Genomic DNA, 25,745 nt, shown 5'->3' on the forward strand with positions numbered 1-25,745 from the left:
TCTAAAATTCAAAATTATTGTAAGATTATTCTATGCAAGATCATGTATTGAACACCCATATACAAAATACTTTTAACATACTCACAAATAAAGGTGATAAATTAAAAAAAATTTTTTTTGCTGTTTCAATATTAACCATGTTAACCAGTTCTCATAACTAGCAATAATTATTCTTTTTTCAGTGGATCATGATATTGTTAGATGCTTTTGTTGTGATTTAGGCCTATCTGAGTGGGATGAAAATGATAGTCCTTGGACTGAGCATGCCAGACATAGTCCTAATTGTTGGTACCTGAAAAGGGTCAAAGGTCAAAACTTTATTGATGACATTCAGAAGGATTGGAGAAAGGTAGTTTTGATTTAAAGTCATTGTAACCTATTATTTAACTGCAAGACATTTATTTGAACCAAACATTTTGCAAATATATATGACATAGAAGGTATATTGAGGAGAATTTCTGGTTCAATGTTTCATCTAGGAGCTATGCCCTTCGAAATTGGAAATTAAACACAAATATACTACTGCATCAGTTTGTTAAATCACACCTTTGTAAAACCACTCAGCAGAATTTCATGCATTTTTGTGAGCTAATGAGGATATAAACGGCGTGCACAAAGTTGACGCCATTGTAAAATGCGCTTTTTCAATTGCTTTCAACATATAATATTTATGTGTATTTTTAATATTTTTTGAAAAAGATTTTTTTTCATGATAAAATGATGAATGCATGCCATAAGAATCCACATTACTAGTAATGTAAATTAATATTTAATCTATAAAGCATGAAAAGGACATATAGAAAACGGCAAAAATTGGTGTAACTTGTAACATTAAATTAGCATAAAATAGAGTTTTTGACCTAAAACTTATACAAATTTAACATTGTATCCCACATTTTCGTATAATAGAATTGTTCAGATTCGGACTCTGACATTATATGAAATTTACTGCAAAAAAATCAAAAAACGACCATAGTAGATATGCTTGGAATGATCTTCGTTATGTGTAAGAAGTAGTAATTTGGAAGAACTAATAATCAAAATGAAAGAATCGGTAAGAAAAATATGTAATTGCTATCTTTTTATTTTTAAAATAACTTGGTATTCGAAATGTGCAATACCAGAGGTTTAATAAAATCTGCAACCTATGAATGATTTGATAGTCCAAACTGAACACCTGATTTTTTTAAATGTCCAGCTATTATGTTACAATCTAAATAAATGGTGTTTTGATGCTATTTTCTGAAAAGGATACACAACATCGTCGCTAATTATTTCCATTATAATGCTTGTAGCAAATATTTATTTATATTTTCAAAATGTGCATTTGCTGCACTTATTTGTTCGAAAAATAAAGAAATATGTTGATCATGAATGTTTAGAATTATGTGGTAAAATAAGTGTCCAGTGTTTTTGTTACGCATACGTTTTTTTGAGGGAAAATACCGACGTCGTAAATGGTTTTGGTAATTCGAAGACGTTACATTTGTAGCATATGTAAATGTGTATATTGACAGGAAATTATTATTTAATGTTTCATCTAGGCCACATTGACCTTAATATGCCACTTTAGAAGTTCTTAATGGCAACTCCTCAGAAACTACATTACAAAACATCATGAAACTTTGTAGATAATTAGGACATACTATGTCATGTATGTAGACAGTTAACTTATGTGACAATGTTTGAAGGAGTAATGAGTCTTTGAACTCAAGAATTTTGTGAGATTTTGTTTTCCCAGTGACATTGTTGGGACGTCGAGTATGCAAACCACAAGGGTTTTTTCATTTAAAAAAAACTTCTTTGAATTGTTGAACATGTTGAAGTGAAACTCAAAATGCTATAAACCAAATCTATTTTACCATGGATTGTATTTAAAGTAACAAATGCATTATTCTTATATCATGTATAAAATCAAATCAATTCAAATATATTTTATTGTCAATTAAAGACGCCCATTACAGGCAGAATAATCATAATTTGAATTTGGTACAAATGATTACAAAATGATTACAATTATTTGAATACAATTCAAACAATGCAATGATTGTATATGATGGAGTATTATCAAACTTGAAAATTATAAGTGTCTGTAAAATATAACAGTCTCTATGACAAAATAGGTTTTTTAAAGGTACAAATACTTTGCTTAAGTCAGATTGGAATTTTAGCTAGATTATATATTAATTATATGTTGCATGCAGGGCTACTTTTTTATGACAGAGTTAAAAAATCAAAAATGAATTAAGAATGTATATTCATGATAATGGCATTATAATGATGTAATAAAATATAAAATAAAATCATTTGTAAATAAAAAAATTCTGAAACAAAAATGTAGTTCAGATTTTATCCTCTTTATAATTTAAGTTTCTTTTTTTCTTCCAGATTTACAATCCTAAGTTCCCTAATCTTATAGATGAAGGAGACAGAATCAAAACATTCAGCAATTGGCCTAATATTGTTATTAGACCTACATCAATAGATATAGCTAAAGCTGGATTCTTTTATACTGGTAAGGGTTTTATTTGAAGTCAACCAATATAAAACTAAAGAGATGTGGAATGTTTTCCAATGAGAGCACTCGCACTGCTCATCAGAGACAAAAGAGATGTGGAATGTTTTCCAATGAGACAACTGCCCATCAGAGACCAAAGAGATGTGGAATATTTTCCAATGAGTCCACTGCCCATCAGAGACAAAAGAGATGTGGAATGTTTTCCAATGAGAACACTGCCCATCAGAGATAATAGAGATGTGGAATATTTTCCAATGAGACCACTGCCCATCAGAGATAATAGAGATGTGGAATGTTTTCCAATGAGACCACTGCCCATCAGAGACAAAAGAGATGTGGAATATTTTTCAATGAGACCACTGCCCATCAGAAACAAAAGAGATGTGGAATATTTTCCAATGATACCACTGCCCATCAGAATTAAAGAGATGTGGAATATTTTCCAATGAGTCCACTGCCCATCAGAGACAAAAGGACATTTATCATGTTTATGTATGCATTTTTTTTTTGCACTAAAATTTATGCATGGTTTAATTTAATAGAAAGATTATCTCATAACCTGTCCTTATATAGTTTACCCATGGTTAAGTGTATGCTGGTTTAACTTGATCAAGGAATTGATGGTAAATGTTTAATTGAGGGGGCATTTAGTTTTACCCTTGTCCATTACTATGTTGAACCATTGGTCCCAAAATTAGCTTGCCTCAACCAAATGTTTTAAAACTTACATAATAACTTAAACACTTTAAATGCTTTTAACTCACCACAAACACAATACAAATTTGATTATGGTTGTTGTCACTTTGGCATCCCATTGACTTATTCTTCATTTATTTACTTATATTTCAGGGCGTGGTGATGAATGTAGATGCCATTATTGTGACGGGGGACTACAACACTGGGAAAGTGGCGATAATCCATGGGAACAACATGCCTATTATTTTCCATTTTGTAAATTTGTTATTAAAATGAAAGGAAGAGACTTCATCAATCAGATCAGGGAAAGATTTGTAGTAAGTGATTATTAGTTTGAGTTAGCGTTGAATAGATATAAAGAAGATGTGGTATGACTGCCAACTCTCTGTAAGAGACCAAATGACACAAAAAAAAATAACTACAGGGGCCTTAAACAATGAGCAAGCTCATAGCACTATAAAGGCATATAAAAGGCACAGAAATGACAAATGGAAAACAAATCAAATGAGAAAACTCACAGCCTTATTTATGTTAATTTACAAAAAATGGAACAAAAAATATGTAACACATCAACAAAGGACAACCACTAAATTACAGGCTCCTGACTTGGGACAGTCAGTATAAATAAAGAATGTTGCGGGGTTTAACATGTTAGCAGGATCCCAACCCTCCCCTAACCTGGGACAGTGGTGTAACAGTTCAAAATAAGAACAAAATAAAAAAATCAGTTGAAAAACAATAGATGGATACAAATGGAAATACATATAACAATTTAACACAGAATGGACTTCGTTTTAAATAATTATACACTTTGAAACCAATATTCCTATGATTTTGATTAATTTTGAAATTTCAAATAAAAATTTTAAAGTGAAAGAATCCATTAAAGTATGTGAATTGTTTAGTTTTTAAGTTTTGTATGAGCATGTTCATGATGTTGAACTCAATTGTTCATCAATGCTTTTACTACAGTATAAAGCTAAATCATTTTATTTCTATATAATATATATATATAACATTCTGTACACCGTGTTTATTTACTTTTGCTATATATATGTAGTGACAACTATAAATTATACCTTGTCCATCAGATTTCTTGTGATTAAGAAATGCCAAATGATAGAATATACACAAAGTGCCTATAAAATCAACCTAACTATAAAATATATATAAACCCAGGTGGTTAAGTGGTTTAGCGTGTCAGATACAGTGCAGGCGATTTGGTGTCATGATATCTCAGAAGCATGAGTTCAAATGCCGGCGAGGGAAAAACAAAAAATTTGCAAAAGCAAATTTACAGAACTAACATTGTTGGGTTGATGTTTAGATGAGTTTTATATCTATATATATATAATATATTTGTAAGTCTTTTTAATACTATAACATTTTAGGCAAGTTCACCAAATGTAGACGCATTAATGAGGGAATCAGAAGAAGCAGAAGGTTAGTATTATACTATTTTTGTTATTTGATCAAATGTTCATTCTATATATGGAAATGATGTGTATAGGTTGATTTACTTACTTGAAAAGGTATGATGAAAGTGCGGTGTGATACATTACATGTGGATATTTACGAAAGACTTTTGCCAGTATATTACTAGATTAAGAAAATACTTGTGTGTCCTCTTCTTATTGACTTTCCCTTCCAACCAATGGAAGCTAGTACAATATAGTCTGTTATTTTACTAGTAGAGATCTTGGAGGAAAATATTTTTCTGTTCATGTTGTCACATTGTATGCATTTAAATACAGAATATATTAAACTTTTTATTAATTAACAATATTTTCAAAGATTATGAGAAGATCTGTGTGTGGATGCAACATCATCACACCACTTTCTGGTACATAACTTGATTCTTCCTGATATTGTTAGTAACAATAAAAATCACAAAAATATGAACTAAGGGATGACCATATGACAGTCCCTTTTTTGAAAAATTGTCAATCTCAATTGGAGATTTGAGGGTTGAAAATTGCATACAAAATCCTAAGTTTATGGTGTCAACTCTTTCAACACAGTAATGTTAATCCTAATCTACATGATCTAATGCAAAACTCTAAAAACGTACAAAAACAAATCAAACAAGGTTATTGTCAGTGACTTTGACAAACAATTGTGGAATTTACTGCAGATTTCATCCAATCAAAATTAACATTACATGCCTTATTGCTTTAGAATAAAATTTAAAGAAATAAATAGTATAGTAGCAGCTCAAATATTTTGGTTCATTAAATATAACACAAATCCTGTACATGTTGGAGGTAGTAAAAATTAAATGTGAGTTGAATATTGCTTTGATATACTGTTTTTGAAGAAAATGTTTATTTTGTTTTAGCTGCACAAACAAGAGATGACATCAGAGAAAGGAAAATAAAAGACATATTAAACAAACAAGAATTTAAAGATATTGTTAACTTTGGATACAACAAAAAGGTCATTAGAAGAGCTGCAGAAGAAGTCTTTAAAGATAAAGGTAACTTTTCAAATTTTACTTTGACCATTGGAATTAAAAGTTTAGAATTATTTAAACACAGATATGGATTCTGCATGCTTTATAGTTTGTTCATCATATGCATTTCCTTTCTTATAGGAATGGAGCTGTAAGTCATAGACAGATTTTATTTTACTTCAAAAGTGTATAAAGTGACTGAAAATTACAAATTACAAAAATGTTTTACTTCAATCTAGAGTTTTGTAAATGAAAATGCAGGAATGATATTTTGAAGTTTTATGTAATAACCAAGATAACCTTATTTAATAAAAAGAATTAATTATATTTCACTACTATATTTGAAGTCCAAATTTTCTGTCCTTTTATTGAAAATCTGAATTTTGTTTCCTTTTTACTTCCTGATTTTTAAGTTCTGAATTTGTATCAAAGGGCAGAGATAGTCTTATCATTTAATATACTAAAAATTAAGCCAACAGTCATGGTAGCAGCTAGCAGCTTTTTGATGAAATTTGCTGGACTTTTGCTTATGGTAAAATCATTGTTTTTCAGCTGATTTTAAATTCACACCACAGCATGTTTTGAATAAAATATTAGATATGCAAGATCGTGGTGAGGATCTTCCTACTGATGATGATGATGAGGAAGAAGAAGAAGAAAATGAAGAAACAAAAAAATCCTTGTTGACTGCAGGTATGTGTGTTGTTTATCTGTATGCTGTTTTTAAAGTTGAACAAATGTTTCATTACTAAGATCACTAATTTTAGAATAAGGACTAATTGTACTGAGAAGTGATATATTTCAATGGCATTAATTTGTAAGCATGATTGATATTTTATTATTATGGCCCTTTTGATTTTCAGTGGTATGTTTTCATTCTTAGTTTTAAGAAAAGTGTACATATAGCTAAAATCAGAAAAAAATTTGCCTTAGAGAGAAAAAAAATGATAAAAGACTAAATTTATATATTTGTTTTAGCTGAGTTCATGGAAGCTCTTGAAAAAGAGGAGCCAGTTGGAGGTAAGTCCATATTTTATTTATCTATACTGTTCAATTTTAAAGCATAACACTGTAAGTTCACAATTTTTTGCAATTGTTGAACATCAATCACAAATGTGATTATGATTGCTATCTTTTAACTAATTTTACAGAAAACACACTGTTACTTTATTCTCTAACATTAATTTTGACATTTAACTTCAAAAATCAGTTCAGATTTAGTATTCAAAGCTTGTATTTGCCTCTAATGTGAAATTTTATTTGCATTATTTTAAATTTTGATCCTTAAGACTAACATTACATACTACAAAGTGAAAGAATTTTTCCACTTATATTGTGTAACATTTTATTCATTCAATATTCACATTATAGATCTTTTAAAATCTTTTTTTAAGATGCAGAAAAAGTGATGAAGGAAAACAAAAAGTTAAAAGACAGTTTGATGTGTTGGAAATGTGGCAAAGAACAGATATGTATGTTATTTACGCCGTGTGGACATCGGCTAGTTTGTGAAAGTTGCTCAAAACCAATTCATCATTGTTTGAAATGTAATAAGAAGATAAAAAAGAAGTATAAGACATACTTAGCATAAAAGCAGGCCAAGTACAGCTGTAACTATCCTTCCAAGGGATAACTGATACCAACAAAGACCAAGGAAGTATGTCCCACCAAAGGCTGGATCAACAAAAGAAGTAGTAGTGACATCAATAACTACTATCTAGATTGATCCTGTTATCCATACTGTTTACCAGAAATATGTTATTTTTGCAATTTCGCCATTTTGCAATTTCGTCATTGAATATCTGAGAAGAGCAGAACATTTTTGACCACTTATCATTTTGTGTGATTCAAGTTGTAATTTAAAAAAAAAATATTGATGTAAAAAAAAGATATATGCTGCTAATCAATCATCCATAGTGCAAAAGTTCTGGTAAACAGTAATATGGAGCAATATGACAGAGATCTCACAGTTTTATATTAAACTGCCTCATAAAAGAAGTCATAGAAAATATGCATAGAGTTTTGTGAACATTAAATTATAGTGTTAAACTTTCATAAGTAATCAGTTTAATCAAGAAATGTTTTTGAGTGGAATATTAGCATGTAAAAAAGACTTAATTGAAAGGTTGTGAAATTTAAAACATTCATTTTATTGGCTTAAACCGGTCACTTTTTGTACTGAAGGAACTCATTGAAGGTAAAAATGTGTTTAAAACAGTGCTTTTAAAAAAAAAAATTGGCAATCAGACATTCTTTTTCCTCAAGACTTATCACTAAGGGCTTTCAATGCAACTACCTTTACCCCCTAGAAAAGAAATTTTTTCATGACAAAATCTTTTCAGAAATTTTGCTTCTTTTTTACTGACTTACCACTTAATTGATGACATGGGATCTGAACTAGTTACATAGAATAAATTTACAATCTTTAACTTTCAAAATCTGAAAAACCATCAAGTTTAAGATTTGTCGCATTTTTCAATAGCACAGAACAACTAAGAATGAATGGAATAACTCAATTATTCATTTGAAAGTCGATTTAAAGTCACCAATCTAATGTTGAGTTGCCTTTTTAGATGTGTATTTGTGATTTTTTTTCATTATGTTGTTAAAATAGAGCCCATAACTCCTTTCATTCATGTAAGCTATGTCATTGAGTTTCACAGCTGTCACATATCATTATATCTAAACAAAGAATTTTTTTGTTGATTTTCATGATTTTTTCATTGGAAAATGGACCTCAGATCTACAAAAATATTGATTGGTTTATGGTACATGTATATAGAAAGATTGTTTACATTCTTCGCATTCTCAGTTTTACCTTTCTTCTATACATGCATATTGACATATTTCTTATTAAATGTTAATATGACAATATTTTCACTTTATGCCATTTTTATGACTCAATTATGTGTTTTGAAGTATTCAAGGCAAAAAAAAAATGCAAACCATAAAATATTTCATTTACAAACCAATAAACATGGTTGGGATCATTTAATTTCTAGGTAAAATTTTAAGAAGAATAAGGGTATATACCTTTAAAAATTAGTGGTTTCATAGTTGTTCCTATTAAAAGAAATTATACATTTATAGTTGTCATATATTAATTAGTATACTGCTTTACTTTTTGTTCATCATTGTAAATGTTATTACAGTAATACATTATGTATGACTTGAAGCACTTTAAAAGTTTTATTTGGAATAGTGGATGATTTTTATAATTGTTTCTTTTAAACCCACATTAAAAAAGAAGTCTGTTGGATGATAACATTTTAGTAAATATAATTTTGTGTTGATATGCAAGTTTAATTGCAAAATTTAAATACCTATGTTAATGAGATACTAAAAATAACTTCTTTGTGGTCTTTTCCAAATGCCAATAATTATATATGTAACATGTGTAATGGACTCAGTGATTTTACTTTTATTAAGTACTTTTACAGTAAAATGTAGATATTAAAATGATTTTAAAACATGCTAAAGTTTATGTATTCAGAAATATTAAACTTATTGACAAGGTGATCAAAGCATTAAGGGCTTTTTTCTATGTTAAAGGTGATAAACTTGTGTCTCCATAATTTTTGTAGTTTGTTTAAAGTTCCATTGAGGTATACCCCCATATCTTGTTTTGTTAATATCACAATTTAAGTTTTGACAGTAATAGCTTCCCATTCTTGTGATAATATGTAGTGTTACCTCATTTTTCCTTGCCTAATCATCCATATTTGGAGATAGCAATACATAATGTAGTTCTTAAACATTTTGATTAACAGAAAATATTTCCAAGTTGGAAAGTAATTTTAGCCAACAATGGCAGATGAATGATGCTTTGTTTTCAATTTAATTTTATAATAATTGATACTCACCAAATACATATTTACCCCATACATTTTTTTTATATATGAAGTTAAAACATACAGTCCACTCTCATCTTCATCTCTAGAGGGCCTCAGTGGTCAGGTGGTCTAAATAGTAAATGTACTGTAATCACTAGCCTGTAAATACTGAATTTGTGAATTTCTAACCCAGCCCGTGCAGGTTTTCCTATGAAAGGTCATGGTTTTCTCTGGGGCACTTCTGCTTCCCTCATCAATAAAACTGGCCACCCCCGAAAAAGCCCCTAAGTAATGCTTAAAGTGGTGTTAAAACACCAGCAATCAATCAATCAATTTTCATATCTAAGTCAGTTGACTTGAAATTCTAACAGTTTTAGATTATAATGTGGTCCCTACAGTCATTTATATAATTCACTACATTCTAGTCAAATTTCAATTATTCAAATGTTTGCTCGACATCCTTTAAATCTACAGTGTAAAAGTATTATAACACTTAAATTTCGGTTGACTTGAAATTTCTATTGGATCCAAGAAAATGAATGTCAACTGGATATATATTATTGCTCATATATTTTTTGTCATAGTTATTAAATTGTTTTTTTTTCTTTATATTTACTGCAGTTAAGATGTATTCATCTTTATACTTGAATGAAAGATGCTTTTGCATTGTATGATCATATTTTATTTTATTTAGAAACATTCAACTTTTGTTTAAAAGTATATAGATATATAGATATATTATGTTTATTTATACCTGTTTCATTTACCACTTTATACTTGCTTTTATTTTTAATGGATATTTCCAATACTTTAGTGGACATTTAGCAGCCATCCATCATCATACAATACTTAGTTATTTGCCAAAAAATAAAATATAATTAAATGTCTATCCTGTACCTTGTACTGTTGTCTATTTATACACATTAGTCTTTTAATAACTTAAGTATTATAGATATAAGAATGATGAGATTCAATGAGCTAGAAAACTGGTTTCAATGCAGGTGAAAAATATTTTGTGTATCATTTGTAAAATTTGTATAGATATCACTAAACACTTGTAACAATATAAAAGTTTTTAACTTGTCCTTTAAACTAAACTTTGCTTTTGTAAGGATTTTCTTTAGAAATTGTGGTACTTAGTAATATACACGAAAACATTTGTGATACATTAATTTGAAGAAAGAAGATATCTTTTTAAATCAGGAAAAGTTTCATACACTGGAATTTAATATAAAGTATTAATTTCATTTTCTTGATTGAGAACAATTGGGAACTTGACACTCATTTACAGTAAGTTGTTTTATATACCGTATTTTGATCTCAAAATGTGTTTATAAATATGAGTTTTTAATTCTTATTTGGGTCGTATTGGCATATACCACTTATTTTATAAATAAATTCATAAATGCTTATCTACAGTGAATACCAGTGAACTGAGGTGCTATATAAGATTAACCAATTCCATTCTAACGAATTGCACCATTCTTGTTGCATGGAACAAGTGAAAATATGTTGATACATCATATTTAGTTATAAGTCACCAATGATTAAAGAAACACTGGATTGTATTTAAAACAAATAGTACTAAAAATTTCTACATTTTTGAGTTCTATATCTTTAAGGAATTTCTTTTACAGATGATATCTTCAAATCAATGTCATGTCTTTATTGCAAATTAAGTTCTTAACACAACCTTCACTGTTGATTTCTTGGTATTTACCAATTTTAGATCATTTAAAAAAAGGTTAAAAATGTTTACTATAAGACTCGCAGCACTTGTTTTTGTTTAAAGTATTTTTTGCAATGATTTGTTGCAAGTAAAATAATACTGTATTGAAAATAGTTTGACATCCTTTTTCTAGGTTTTTATTGTTTAGAATTTTAGATTGGTTTAAGTAAGAATTATATAAGGATGCTTCTGTTTGATTAGTAGATATGCCAACTTGCGAGTGATCAGTTTCAGTATTGTATGATTTGCATGGCAATTTCAAAGGCCATTGTTTTGGTGCTCAAGAAATTACTGAAAAAAAAAGTTTTTAATTCCTTTCTTAAATATACGTGACATTTGTATTTCTACCTTGGCAGGATGCAGAGAAAAGTGGGCAGTCACCGTTGTGTATCATTTTGTCTTTTCGATAAAAGTACAGGAAAGCAATATCATATGTAACAGGTGACAGCTGAAAGACAGTTTATATACCAAGGAAGAAAGGAGGTCTAGATTACAAATGTCATTTATATTCTTCACACTTGATATTTTCTGGGTTTTATTTCATTCGATGGGTTTTGAAAAATATTACAGATGGTTTATGTTGAAGGGAAGCAACGGAAATTTAATATAGTATGTATCACAGCTATATATGCTGTCAGTCTGTATAAGTAGATGGTTATTTTGGTTTTGTGATACATTTTTTTGTGTATATAATTTCCTTTCATAGTAAAGTTGATACCAATGATGATTTGGAAGAATTGCTTCTTTTCTTTATTCTGCAGCAATAAACCTGCAATGGTTCATTTCTGAAATTCTTTTTTTTTAGGAGATTCTGTGAACATTAGCATGATTAGTACAAATGTATCAGTTTTCATTTTAGATCAGTTATAAGTGCCACTGTTGAATTGCTTTTTTCAATAAGAAATCATATCAGTGAGGGTTGTTTGAGAAATAAAGCAATCAATACAAAAAAATACTTCAAATTTCTTTTTGTGAACCTTATATATTAATGAAGGAACAAACTAGCAACAACCCATGAATATTGAGTTTATCTATCAGCTTAGGATATATCAAAATCTGCGATAACTTTTAAGATAAAAAGGAAGCCAGTGCGAATATATGTACATATGTTAAAAAAAATAATTAACTTTTAAAAAGTTTTATAACTGCAATCATTACATGGTTGACACTAATAGAATATGGTCTCTTACAACTGAACAGACACTTTAAGTTGTCATAGCCACACTCCTGTCATTGTTTGATGATTTTCAACTAATATTATCTCTTAGATTTGTAAATGTGTTGAGCAACAAAAGGTTCTCCAGCTCTTCCAACACTTTGTTTTATCAGATTTGTTCATGTTAACTCTTTGTTTGTTGTCCCCCTTTCATATATTTGAATTATATATTATATATTTATTATTTTTCTCAAATGCAAAATAATCAAACAATCAATTGTACACTTATATTAAACTTGTAATTGCTATGCTCATTTGTGTGGTTGTAATTGACATTTAATAATAAACTTATCATAGATACCAGGACTTAATTTTGTATATACATCAGACGTGTGTTTCGTCTACAAAAGACTCATCAGTGACGCTCGAATCCAAACATATTGTATTATGCTACTGTTATTTGTAGTATTATAGTCCTGGTATCTATGATGAGTTTATTTGCAACATGAGTTTCTGATACTACCCGAGTACTTGAGTTCACCTCTGTGTTTTAGTAAGGTCAATGTTGCTTGATATAGTTTTCACTGTTTTGTATGCAAATTGGTATGTTTACTTCTTTTTTTGCCATGATATGCATCCCCTTGGTTTACTCTTTATATTAGTTTTGATTATATTTATTATTTTATACAATTGTTAAATTTCAAGCTTTTAGTTAGTAAAGAGTGACACTCGTAAACGGTCTTTGAGCAAAGCAGCCATTAATCAATCAAGCAAGAAAAATTGTGTCACGGAGAATAAACATATTAGGATACATCACAATTAAATGTATATTATTTAAAAATAACTGTAGTTACAAATGTTATTTGAAGAATTACATTCTACTTTGACCTATTTTTTATATACAAATATTTTGTAAAAATGTTACTATAGGTATTGTAATTATTGTAAAAATAATCTTTGTTAAACAACATAATGTCATGCACTGCAACTATTCTGTTATGTTTTGCAAGGTCTGTTCAAGACGAAATATAGAAATGTGATATTGACAGGAATGGTCTACTAGTGTTTATTTTTTACTTTATTTAGGGTCTAATATTTGTTGGATTAGTTTGTAATGTAACTCGATAAATGGATACTTGTATGATTTAATGCAATAATCATAATGTACATGACATATATGTATATATGTTCTTTGCATAATTAAAATAAAACTATAAAAGAAACTTTTGAGCTTTAAATGTCAATTACTAGTTAACACTCAGGCCAATAGAACCAGTGTAAATTATCTTAATCAGTGGTATTCAGCTGTCCTTTGATTGATCATTAAACATTTCCTTCATCTGAACCCCAATAAGAAAGGCAGCTTTCTTGTTTGGAGTCCATGGTCAGTTAATCATGAACTCGTAAAAAGAAATAAGGAGCCAAATTAATCTGAATTATTTATAATGATCTACTTTGATTTGTTTATCAGCCGGTAATTTGAACATCGTATTTGTAAAAAGTACTTGTTTAAGAACAGAAAAAAAGTATGTATTTGCTTTTCCCACAAATTAAGCTGAATTTGGTATATGTAATAAAAAGTAACAATAATAGATGAAAAAATAAGAAGATGTAGTATAATTGATAATGAGACAAGTATACACCGGACTAGAGGACACGGATATGAACAACTGCATACCATCATACATCCCTCAATGAAGGAGAAAAAACCATACTGTTACGTAAATTCAGATAGGCTCAAGATGACAATATAAGAGATAGTTACAAAAAGTAAACAAACAGCTTCATTTATGTAAAAACAACTAATGAAAAACATTCATAGCCAACCTCAATGCATGACAATTACAGACGTACAGATTGTGGATATATGCTTCTGGCTTCGAATGGGTATATTTAAAATGTATTGAACATATTTGTGAGCGCTTATCCCTCTCCATAACTGAGAATTTTTTGTAGCAGTTTTAACAGTAGAAAGAACTTGTATTAAAGGGAACTAGAATTAGACCATTAAACAACTAACAAATGGGTAAAAGACATAGTACCGATATAAGAGAAGAAATTAGAGTGAGTGATTGCCAGTTTACAAGTTAATTTTCAATTATATTTACCAGAATAGAATATCAATTAGTACAGTACACCTTTTACAGATGCAATAAAGATATAATAAACAGTCTGAGAAAAACCATGACCTTGTGCAGTACACCATTTTAAGTATCGACAGGAAACTGTCTTATAAATATTAATAACTGATCGATAATGTATGATTATCTAAAAAAAACAGAGGATGTGATATGATTACCAAATGCGACATCTCTCCATAAGAGACCATATTACGCAGTTAGAGGTCACTGTATGGCCTTTAACAATGAACAAATCCCATACCGCATAGTCCAGGAACTTGCAAATGACAACCTCTGAATTACAGGCTTCTGACTTTGGACAGGCACAGAGTTTTCAAACCAGTTAGATATGGAAAGATGAAAAAGAGAAAAAGATCTTTTCTTAAAAAAAAATTTGCCGACAAGGTCTCAATGCCGTCAACTTGGGCAATATCTTTTATCATCAATTAGTTCAATCGAAAATACTTCCCTATTCTAAAGATTAGTCTGTTTCTATCATTTCTTATATCTATATCAAACCAATTGCAACTAAAATGTTCAATTACAAACACTTGTTGCAGGATCTCAATATTGACGACTTCAAGACTAAATCTACCGATTGCACATGTGCTGGTTCCCCATTCATACATAATCCGACTGGTCGAGTTTTTAACTGTGACCCCAACATTGGTAATATCATTTACCTGCGAAATGTGTTATCCGAAATATCGTGATCCTCAACACAACTTCAAAATACTGATAGATTTAGTTGAGGATTATGCCAGTCAATAAGTAAAAGGAGAGCGCGGGAAAGAATATTTAGATGCTCTTTACGAATGGATTAAGGCTGTGAGGTCGTTGATACAAAGTCAGAAATAACTAACTTAAAGGTTAAATCAATACCCATGCTACATCTATCTTCAAAGACCCAAATGTTGTGAAACACTTGTCATAGCTCCATTTAAAATATGTTGTTGTCCCCACAGATAAACCCCCAAACAATTTTTTTTTATGTGTGTTAACACTTTACATAAACTGCTAGAGATGAATTATAGGTATTGACAAACCAATTGGATCTTCAACATATAATTGGACTCTTTCAACTAGCAATAATATTATAACATTTAATTTTCTGCACTTTACACAATTCGAGTATTGTCCTTTTCAAACTACAAGACTAATTGAAAAAAAAAATAGTCGGTATTACTTTTTTCATAAAAAATAATGACCAACGTAGATAAAGCATGTTGCTGTAGGGAAGGAAAAATCACACCGACAAAAATCTTTCACTTATATTATTACGATGCTTGATTCCTTAATTGACAACATATCTGTTACGTTTTGAGGACGTGTCAAACAATTTGTACTCCCATGGAAACCAACTATGTCCCTCTTGTTGTCGGGTATCTTTATTCTTTGGAGGCTGATTTCAAAACTTTACGACACAAGAGATATTTCTAGCGAACTTTCTGTTTCTATGTAGAAACATTTCAGCAGCATCTGCATACGGAGTATATATGTAGGACTCAAATCTATGGCGGGTTCCATATCAATGGCAGATTTCTAATCTTTGACAAAAGAGGGTATTCCATAACGGTCAACCAACTCGTGATGGCGTCCTTAAAATTTACGAAGGGACGATTTCAACTTCACCATTTGGAACTCTTGGTTTAATAAGTTCCTTGTGAGCAGCAACCCTCTATCAAGAAAATCATGATAGGAAATGCAACCACGGGAATAATGTATCAATTGGGAGGTATATACACCGTATGCAGGTACTGCTGGAATGTTGCTACTTAGAAATTGAAAGTTCACAATTGTAAAGCTGAAATCATCTCTTTTGTCGTAAAGTTTTGTTTTCAACCGACCCTCATTGTCAATTTCTACATGTCAGTCAAGATATGAGACCGACTTAACTGTATTTTTAGTATCCTTTATCTCTCGTTCGATGGGAGTTCGAAGCAAAGCAATACCAACTCTTTCAATTTGTCTTTTAAGGTAGCACAATACAAAGATTTTATAACTCCAACTCCCAAGTTTTAAAATGCTGTAACTTTCTTAATAATGCTTGAAAATTTATAAAAGTGGTAGTTATGGATAGCTAACAGATTACTCTTTTAAATTAATGCAATGTTAGCATTATGCAACAACCATGTAACCAATTATAATGTTAATTGTGTCTAAAATATTTTTCCTCAAATTTCCACTTTCAATTGAAATTAGCTTCCTCATAGTTATTACTAGATGATTAACTTTATCATATGTTGTTCATATGGCTATTATCTACAAAAGAGTGTCTCAGATTTTGAGATGGAATGTATAGGACAAATTTTACACCTAATTAAACATTATCTTCTTTTATGTGGCTAGGGTTGTTCACACTAATTAGAGATTTATGAGAGAATGAAATACCATAGGGACAATTTGAGACACCCTTTTGAAGCCCATGATGTGTTGATTTAGATTTCGTTCAAATTTTCTTTCTGTATAGTTTAAAAGATGAAAGAGCTAAATTCGTTTAAGTGAACTGACCGAGATTTTGCCACTAATTACATAATAATTGATAACATAATGATTGCATAATAAAAATATTGCATTCATTTAAAAGATTAATCTTTTATCTATCTGTATATACCTCTTTTATTATTTTGTATGCATTTATAAGAAAGTAACAGCATTTTAAAGGTTAGTGATTGGAAGTAAAAAAAAATCTTTGTATTGTGCAACCTTAAGTTTGGAATGTGGAATACTTGTGTAAAGAGTAGAAAAGTCAAATGTTTTAATACTGTTACAAGATGAAAGAGAGTTAGATTTTATATACTCTGAAAGATCTTTGGAATTTTTAAGTATCCACATCCGATTCACGCCACCACTAAAATAGGCAGTTTCACAATAACTTGCCGGTCTCTGATTGCTGATAAAATTGATGTTAATAATTAAGAAAGAGTTTCGTGGAGCACTTGGAAGACCCAGCAATATACCGTTGTTTGTAAGGACACTTATGTAGTTTAGGTATCCAATACAGTGATGAAAGATCCAGTTCTTCATCTTTGGTTGAAATACCAAAGGAACAAAGAACAGACCTATGATTATCCAGGATTTCCTCTTTGGTAAGTGTCGTGAGGGTATATGTTGGGTTTCCAAGTGAATTGTCTATACCTAATTCGTTTATCAAGCAATTAATGTAATGACTTTTACAGACAAAAACGATGTTAGTTGGGGCTTTGTCTGCGGGGACAACAACATATTTATCATGGAGGTCAGATAGGTGTTTAGCAACATTTGGATCTTTGAAGATTGACGTAGCATGGGCATTGATGGACCCATTCAATTTCTTAATTATGATTTGTATTAACGACCTCACTGCCTTAATCCATTCGGATAGAGTGTCTATGTATTCCTTCTCGCGCTTAGCCCATTGCCTGGCATAATCCTCTACTGAATCCATTAAAATTTTAAATTTGTATTTCCAATTGATGGATTTAGGCTCACGATATTTCGGACCTTTCGATAACACGTAAGTAAGATATGTATCAATGGTTCTAAATGGTCAAATCGAAGTCTTTCCCAAAAAGGTTTACTGACATCATAATTATGTTGCTCTTTAAATAAAATATGTGTCACATACCACAACGGATACTAAAATTAAGAATGGAAATGGGGAATGTGTCAAAGAGACAACAACACGACCATAGAATAAACAACAACAGAAGGTCACCACAGGTCTTCAATATAGCGAAAAATTCCCGAATCCGGAGGCGTCCTTCAGCTGGCCCGTAAACAAATATATACTAGTTCAGTAATAATGAACGCCATACTAATTTACAAATTGTACACAAGAAACTAAAATTAAATAATACAAGACTAACAAAGGCCAAAGGTTCCTGACTTGGGACAGGCGCAAAAATGCAGCGGGGTTAAACATGTATATGAGATCTCAACCCTCCCCTATACCTCTAGCCAATGTAGAAAAGTAAATGCATAACAATTCGCACATTTCAAATTCGATCCAAGAGAAGTCCTTGTCTGATTTCAGAAGATGTAACAAAAGAAAATAAACAAAATGACAATAATACATAAATAACAACAGACTACTAACTGACATGCCAACTCCAGACTTCAATTAAACTGATTGAAAGATTATGATTTCATCATATGAATATCAGGCACAATCCTTCCCGTTAGGGGTTAAGTATCGTACCATCATAACATATATGAGAAGAACATAACCTGTGTCATGCCAACAACTGGTTTTTGAATAAATGTGTTAAGATCCGATTCAAAGACCCTATAATTGAATCAATATTAACGCCAAAATATGCAATCTTTAATGACCTGACAATAGTATCGTAACTATATCCCTTCTTGATAAGTCTATTTAAAGGTTTTGTTAGCATATCATTTTGCTAGCATATTACACTTGTCGTAATTAGCACAATTCTTGCATCCCTTATACGATTGTGCAATTACAGAGTGCGTCATTTTCACCAGATTTATGCCTGAAATTTTAACTACAAAAAGTGCCAATATTGAAGCAAAAATACACATCCAGCACGCACAATTTCGCTCCTGCGTTTGGGTGGGCTCATGCCATTTTACCGTTCCTTTCTGTGTAGAGTTTAGGTTGTCATTGTCGTTTGTACTTTCGTCATTGTTTCCTTTTGAGCATTAGTACTGAATTTGAATAGAACTAAATGAGACATATCTTAGCCGAATTGCAGGTTACTTTTTCAATGTTAAACGTTTATTTAATCTTCATTCGATGACAACAGAATTATTCCAAGATTAACCGACTTAACAAGTGTTTTCGTATAAGTCCCAATTCATGACTAAGATATCATTGTGACTATTTTGTCTTCGTTATAACGAATATATCAATTGTATTCCTATGTATCAAACAGTCAGTGATGAGAGGTAAATTTCAAGTAAGTTTTCATTTTTTATTAAATCATTGACATTATATAAAGATATGAAAACGATCGTTAGTAACTGGGTTGTCCGATGCTCAAGTGTTGGTTCAAATACAAGGGAAATTTAGGTAAGGTCGTCACTAGTGTTGAGTTAAATTGTGGCAAACTTTATCTGCTTTTGCAAATAGAACGTTTTAAAAGCAAAGTATACATTTTAGTTCAACGTCATCTACGGTGGTAACGACAACATTATCACTCAAACATTTATGGAACGGGTTTCTACACACACACAAACACATTTACAACTTTGTGTGAGTATTACATCATGATGAGCCTACACAGAACGCACACCACTTCCAACAGCAGAATTTGACTGAGGTAGATACACTCGTAGTTTTAGAACTCTTACATTTGACATTTTTTCTTGTGATGTCTGTTGGTTTTCTTCACACTTCTTCGTCAATATAATGGAATTTGATGAAACTGATGTACAAGTGAGAGGTTTAAATAGCATTAAAACTACGTTTTATCCACCATTTCTTTTTAAATAGAGACTTTCCTTTCAGAATTTTACTCGGATTTTAGTATTTTGTGTGATTTTACTTTTCACATTACGTTCAAGTTTGAAATTTACATGAGATATAAGTATTTTTATTCTCAGTCTGATCGCATATATGTTCAACTTTGTAGTTGATAAATACTCTGCTGAAATATAGTATGTAGTATACCGGAGCTGACTGAACTTTACAGTACTTGATATGTATCTGTCGATAACAATTTTTAACACCTATTAGACATAAATGTTTTGTTTTAAAGAGGTGATGCTCTGAATTAAAGTGTATCTGAGGAAAACGGAGTCATCAAACAGGCTGAATGCATTACAACGAAAGCATTTTTAACTCTTATCAGACTTTCGATTCAAGTTAATTTATATAAGGAATTAGTACAGTACTATATAATTCAAATATTTTATACCTGTTAGATAAACGATATATGATTGCTAGTTCTTCGCGAGTGAAAGTCTAAAACCATTCTAAAAAAACCCAGCCCATATAGAGAGATAATTTAAAAGATGTATGATAAGTTATCTTTTACAAAAAGATTCAACAACATTAGATTATAACATTGAAAGAATTTATAAAAGCTATCAAATTTCTATCAATTTTGATTTTGCCATTTGAGAAATGACTTTTTGAATATTTGGGACTTTGGTATATTTGCTTTTCTAATTTTTCCTAAAATTTGCAATGTGTATTTTCCATAAAATGATTTCTTTATTATTTATGTCCTGCTGTCTAATACATTATACAAATGGATAAAGTGAATCAAGCCAAATAATTGACATTACAAAATACCAGATCAATCATCAAAACCTCCGGAAAAAATAACAAACATATAGACATAGACGTCAATAAAAACATAACACAGGAACAGTCAAATGTACATCTATTATTATCTGTGTCATATTGTAAAGTTTCAGCTAGTAGTAAACACACATTTTTGTGTGACATTCCCCACCTCTCTTAACCATTTAATAATACTTTTTGATGGTGATAGCAAATATTTATAAATATCGAGCGATTGACAATAAATAAGTAAAGTATTCTTAACCATTCTTGCGTTACTGAAAACAAAATTCAATTTGGTTGATGATTAACGTAAATTCAGTAGCGTAATTAGATAGGCTTAAGAAATATTCTGTTACTGCATATACTGAAAATATGATTTATTGGAGGTGAACATCCAGCTGCAATTTCCGTTGATATTCAAGAAGACAAATTATTCTAAAATTTTGTCTTTTATCAACAAAACGATTCTTTCGAATAAAGGTCGTTATCTACTAGAATACTGATATTATCAACCCCATGTCATGACCAGAAATGATTTGTCAAAGAACATAAACTTTCGATTACTTCGAACTGAATGCACATCCACTAAACGCAATCACAAAAATGTATTACAGAAGTGTTTTCGTAGTAGCTTATTTCACACAGTGTTTATTTCAGTATACACATGTTTTGCACCGCACATTATAGATATTTCTTTTTTTAATAAACAAAAGCCCATTTCATCAAGAAGCAAATACCTTTTTGTTGCCATGACTGAACCTATAATTGTGTAGATTAGACATGTAGAGTGTTTAAAATCCGAATACTTGGATCAGGCAGGATCATATGCAATTAGTTAATCAACGACCATTGCGCTTACAATTATAAATAAATCATTATTTAATTTAACAAAAGCGTACTCTTACTCAAATAGTAACTTTATCAAAAGAAATCCGACTGTATATGAAACACATACATCAATCTTATTATATATCAAAGTTATGATAAGCGATTAAGTATGTGTTCCCGTCATAGATCTTAAAACACCATTTGATATACATATAGAAAGGTGTAGTGCATTTGGTAAAGTGCAAGAGATGTTATCATAATGTCTAAGGTGCAGGGAATCAAATTCCATTAGAGGGAAGAGGAAAGATTTGCTAACGCAAATTTGAACATCCAACATTGTTATGCTTACTTTGAGACTATTATATATATTTACGCCGAAATATTTGTCAACACGATTTCATAACACCATATTCGTGAAATACCATCTTATATTAGTAACAGGCTATTATTTGAACTTGGAATTATTTTTTATAATGGAATTTGCTTGATTTTTTGTTATTGATTTTTTTTAATAAATTCAATGTTTATTCTGTACTGAAATGTTCTGTGCTGCGCACACCACTCTCTATTGCAAAGAAAATAGTATATTTTCAATAGAATGTACTGTGCCGCGCACAACACTATCTAACCAAAATACATTGTATGGAAAGTGTTACTAACCGCTAAGAAGATTATACCAAATAAACATGGAATTTATCAAAAAACTTTAAACACAAGAAATTATGCAGATTCCATAATTAAAAATAATTCCAAGATCAAATAATAGCCTGTTTAGTATTGTTACCGCTTAAGTCTTTTGAGTTCACCAAAAACAGAAATATAAAAACAACAACTTGTTAACTTTTTAATCATTTAAAAAAGCCGCTTGGAATATTACCCTAATGTTAAAACATTCATTTTGTAGATTAGATTCCTTGCATATTGGATGCTTTTAGTACACAAAAGCTTTGCCACAATATGCCCTGTACCTCCTCCTTGTAAATGTACAGCATATTCCGGTCAACGTGCTTACTGTTCGCAGTTGAATCTAACACAGATCCCGGACTCGATCAAATCTGGCGGTACCTGGATAATTGATTTCAGTAATAACAACATTAAAACAATCAATGCTGGGGCTTTTAGAAATGTTCAATTAGAACAGGTATATTTCTCCAATAACAGTATCTCAATTGTTGATGACGATGCATTTTCTGGATCAGAAACAACAATGGACGTTGTTCGTTTGGATGGGAATAAGCTGAAATCCATACCACTCGCATTAACGAGGTTGTCGAACTTGATAGGAATAAACATACAATATAACCCTTTAATCGAGCTAGACGAAACCATTCTAAAAAACCTGTCAAAGTCATTGACTGGAATATCATTTGGATCGTCTTCTATGACATCTTGGCCAGTGTCGCTTCCGGAGCTTAACAATTTGCTGATGTTAAGCATTTATAATTTACCCTTTTGTGAATTTCCAGATAATGCGTTTAAAGGATTTGAAAAAAAAATAAGTTTTTTGGAAGTCATTTCTACGAATTTTCATAACATCCCCGTTAGTATGAATAAACTTACTAATCTAAATTATTTAAACTTCAAGGACAACCATTTCATAACAGAAATACCAGAAGAGGCATTTACTGATCTTCACAATATAACAACTATGAATTTTGAAGGCAATGGCATCATAACAATGCCAGCAATATTTAAAGACTCCGATAAAATGTATCAAGTAACAATTAAGTCAGATGAACTCACAAACTTGACAGACACACGGCACTCGGCAAAATCGCAACTCAAATTTTATTACCTTACTCTGACAAATACAAAATTGATGACTGTTCCTAAGGCAATCAGCAATATGTCAACCGTAACAGTTATTAGTTTAGTAAACGGGAGTATTGGAACTATTCAATCAAATGATTTCAAACAATTACCAGCTTTAGCAAATATAGTGCTGTCTTTTAATCCTATAACCTCGATCAAAACAGACGCATTCAGGAATTTACCTTCACTGAAGTACTTGTCTCTAGATGGGACACTGCTTACAACAATACCAGAAGCCATTGCGAACACAAACGTTTCATGGGTCAATATGAACAATACAAAAATAGAATGTACATGTTCAGGTTTGGCCTGGATGAAGTTATGGCCACGACGACTACAAACTACGATTGAAGGGACATGCTTCAACACGGGAAAGTCAATAATGAACTTTGTCACAAACATTATACCAACATGCAAGGTTGGAGATATCCAATAGACACTGCTGAAAAACGATCTAATAGTTACTTTCAACTTTTATACAAAACAACTTATCATTCATCAGTTTATGTTAACCGTTGATGATTTTCTGACAAGTGTATCATGTCACTTTCGTAATATTTAGACTGTGGTAAACCGTTTTAATTAAATTTTGTCTAAAAATGTAACTATGTTCTTGTTTTATGTATGACTAATCAGTCCTTATATCGGTTTGAACCCTTGACGCAATAGCTGCATTGAAAGCAACAATCCTCTATCATGAAAAAAATGAAAAGATTTCTCAGAGGATACATACTTCTAATGCAGGCGATGCTGATGTGTTGCTACATAGAGAATAGAGAGACAAAAATACCAAAGTCGAAAATAAACTGACAACGTCATGGCTAAAACAAAGAAAAATAGACAAACAAAGTACATAAACCACAACATAGAAAACAAAATATTTCATTGTGCCCGTCGTGTTGTTCATGTACGAACAAAGGGGGACACTAGGACAATTCAAATCATATTTTCTGTCGTAAAGTTAATTTCTCGATCGACTGTGTCCACGGAGACAGTGTGACTTCTTAAAATCGACATGATGCCACATTGTTTAGTTTAGTTTAGTTTAGTTTAAACATATTTATTTATAGTGGATTGGAAAACAAGTTTTCAACTTATATTAATCCCTTTCCACTTTGCGGGTGCGAGTGCTGCCTTGTAGCGGCATTAGCCTACTCTTTTTCGAAATCTACAAGGGTGTCTTTAACGTGCAAGAGAAATGGCTCTCTCTTAACACGGGTCAGACATTTATCGTCCCCGTCCGACGGACTATCATCGTTTCCTCAAGACCATACTCGCAAATGGTGTCAAGGGAGAGCCGAAAATTGAGTTCCTGAAATTTTCATCCCAAACGGGATTCGAACCAGGAACCTTTGTGTTAGTAGTTCGATGCACTAACCACTACACCACGGCTCTCATGCCACATTGTTAAACCTAAAAGCTAAAAAAAACTTATACTGATTTGTATCATGATGTCTTGTGTCTTTATGTATTCTTTGAAAATTAAAATATTGGCGGTATTATTAGTTACATAATGTGTTAGTAGCCTAATACGATATATATAGGGTCACTAAAACTCATATAGGGTGAGAGTGAAGCTCCAACTCCATATGGAATTTACTGACCTCGTATTTATCGTATTAGGTCACTAGCACACTGTGTAACGAATATGACTTACCGTCTTTTTCTTTTGTTAAATTTAGACTTGAGTTGTCTCATTTGCAATTAAACTACATCTTCTTTTTTTTTATTTAACTGTTCAAATGTTTTATTCTAAGAAACTACTTCCATTGGGCTGCACCAACAAAACCAATGTCAACAACAACAATTTAATTTCAACAACATTGATATAACAATATTAAACAGAAGTTTCAATACTTTTAAATACTCAAATATGGTGCCAATGTAGTACCTCCACTTCTAACCGTATGTTGCATTAGCCTTTGATCTCTACTAACCTAATATGGAATATACACGGTGTCCACGCGGACGTTTTTAACCAATCATATCCTTAGAAATGTATAGGAGGTAAGATAAATTGTGATATCTTGCTTTTGTGTGTAGACTTGACAAAAAGACAGCTACAGTCACATTCGGAAAATTATGTTCATTAAGACAAGTAATGTTAAAAACATATTTAAGAATGTATTCATTTTGACTTATAATGGTTTACTTTGACAAATTGTGACTTGGATGAAGAGTTGTCTCATTGACCCTTATATCAAATGTCTTTTATCTATTATATGTTTCTTTTCAACAAGTAACATTGCAAATGGTAGCTTTTGGGTGATAATTCCCCCTCCACCCCCCCCCCCCAGCGTCACTGATCAGACTTTTGTATACGAAACGCGCGCCTGGCGCAAATATAAAAATTTAAATCTTGG

General features: G+C 30.9%; 1 protein-coding gene across 2 annotated transcripts in view; it reads left to right on the plus strand.

The window, feature by feature from the left end:
* LOC134688343 (putative inhibitor of apoptosis) overlaps positions 1-7,315 on the plus strand; it is a 32,688-nt gene extending 25,373 nt beyond the window's left edge. For both annotated transcript variants that reach the window (XM_063548966.1, XM_063548965.1), the window contains exons 3-10: positions 183-349; positions 2,389-2,515; positions 3,368-3,531; positions 4,606-4,657; positions 5,553-5,690; positions 6,219-6,359; positions 6,645-6,686; positions 7,061-7,315. In XM_063548966.1, coding sequence (XP_063405036.1) covers positions 183-349; positions 2,389-2,515; positions 3,368-3,531; positions 4,606-4,657; positions 5,553-5,690; positions 6,219-6,359; positions 6,645-6,686; positions 7,061-7,257 — 1,028 coding nt within the window. In that variant the 3' untranslated portion in view covers positions 7,258-7,315. The remainder of the gene's footprint in view (positions 1-182; positions 350-2,388; positions 2,516-3,367; positions 3,532-4,605; positions 4,658-5,552; positions 5,691-6,218; positions 6,360-6,644; positions 6,687-7,060) is intronic.
* Positions 7,316-25,745: the final 18,430 nt, after the last annotated feature.

The sequence above is a fragment of the Mytilus trossulus genome, chromosome 10, assembly GCF_036588685.1.
Source record: "Mytilus trossulus isolate FHL-02 chromosome 10, PNRI_Mtr1.1.1.hap1, whole genome shotgun sequence".
NCBI lineage: Eukaryota > Metazoa > Mollusca > Bivalvia > Mytilida > Mytilidae > Mytilus > Mytilus trossulus.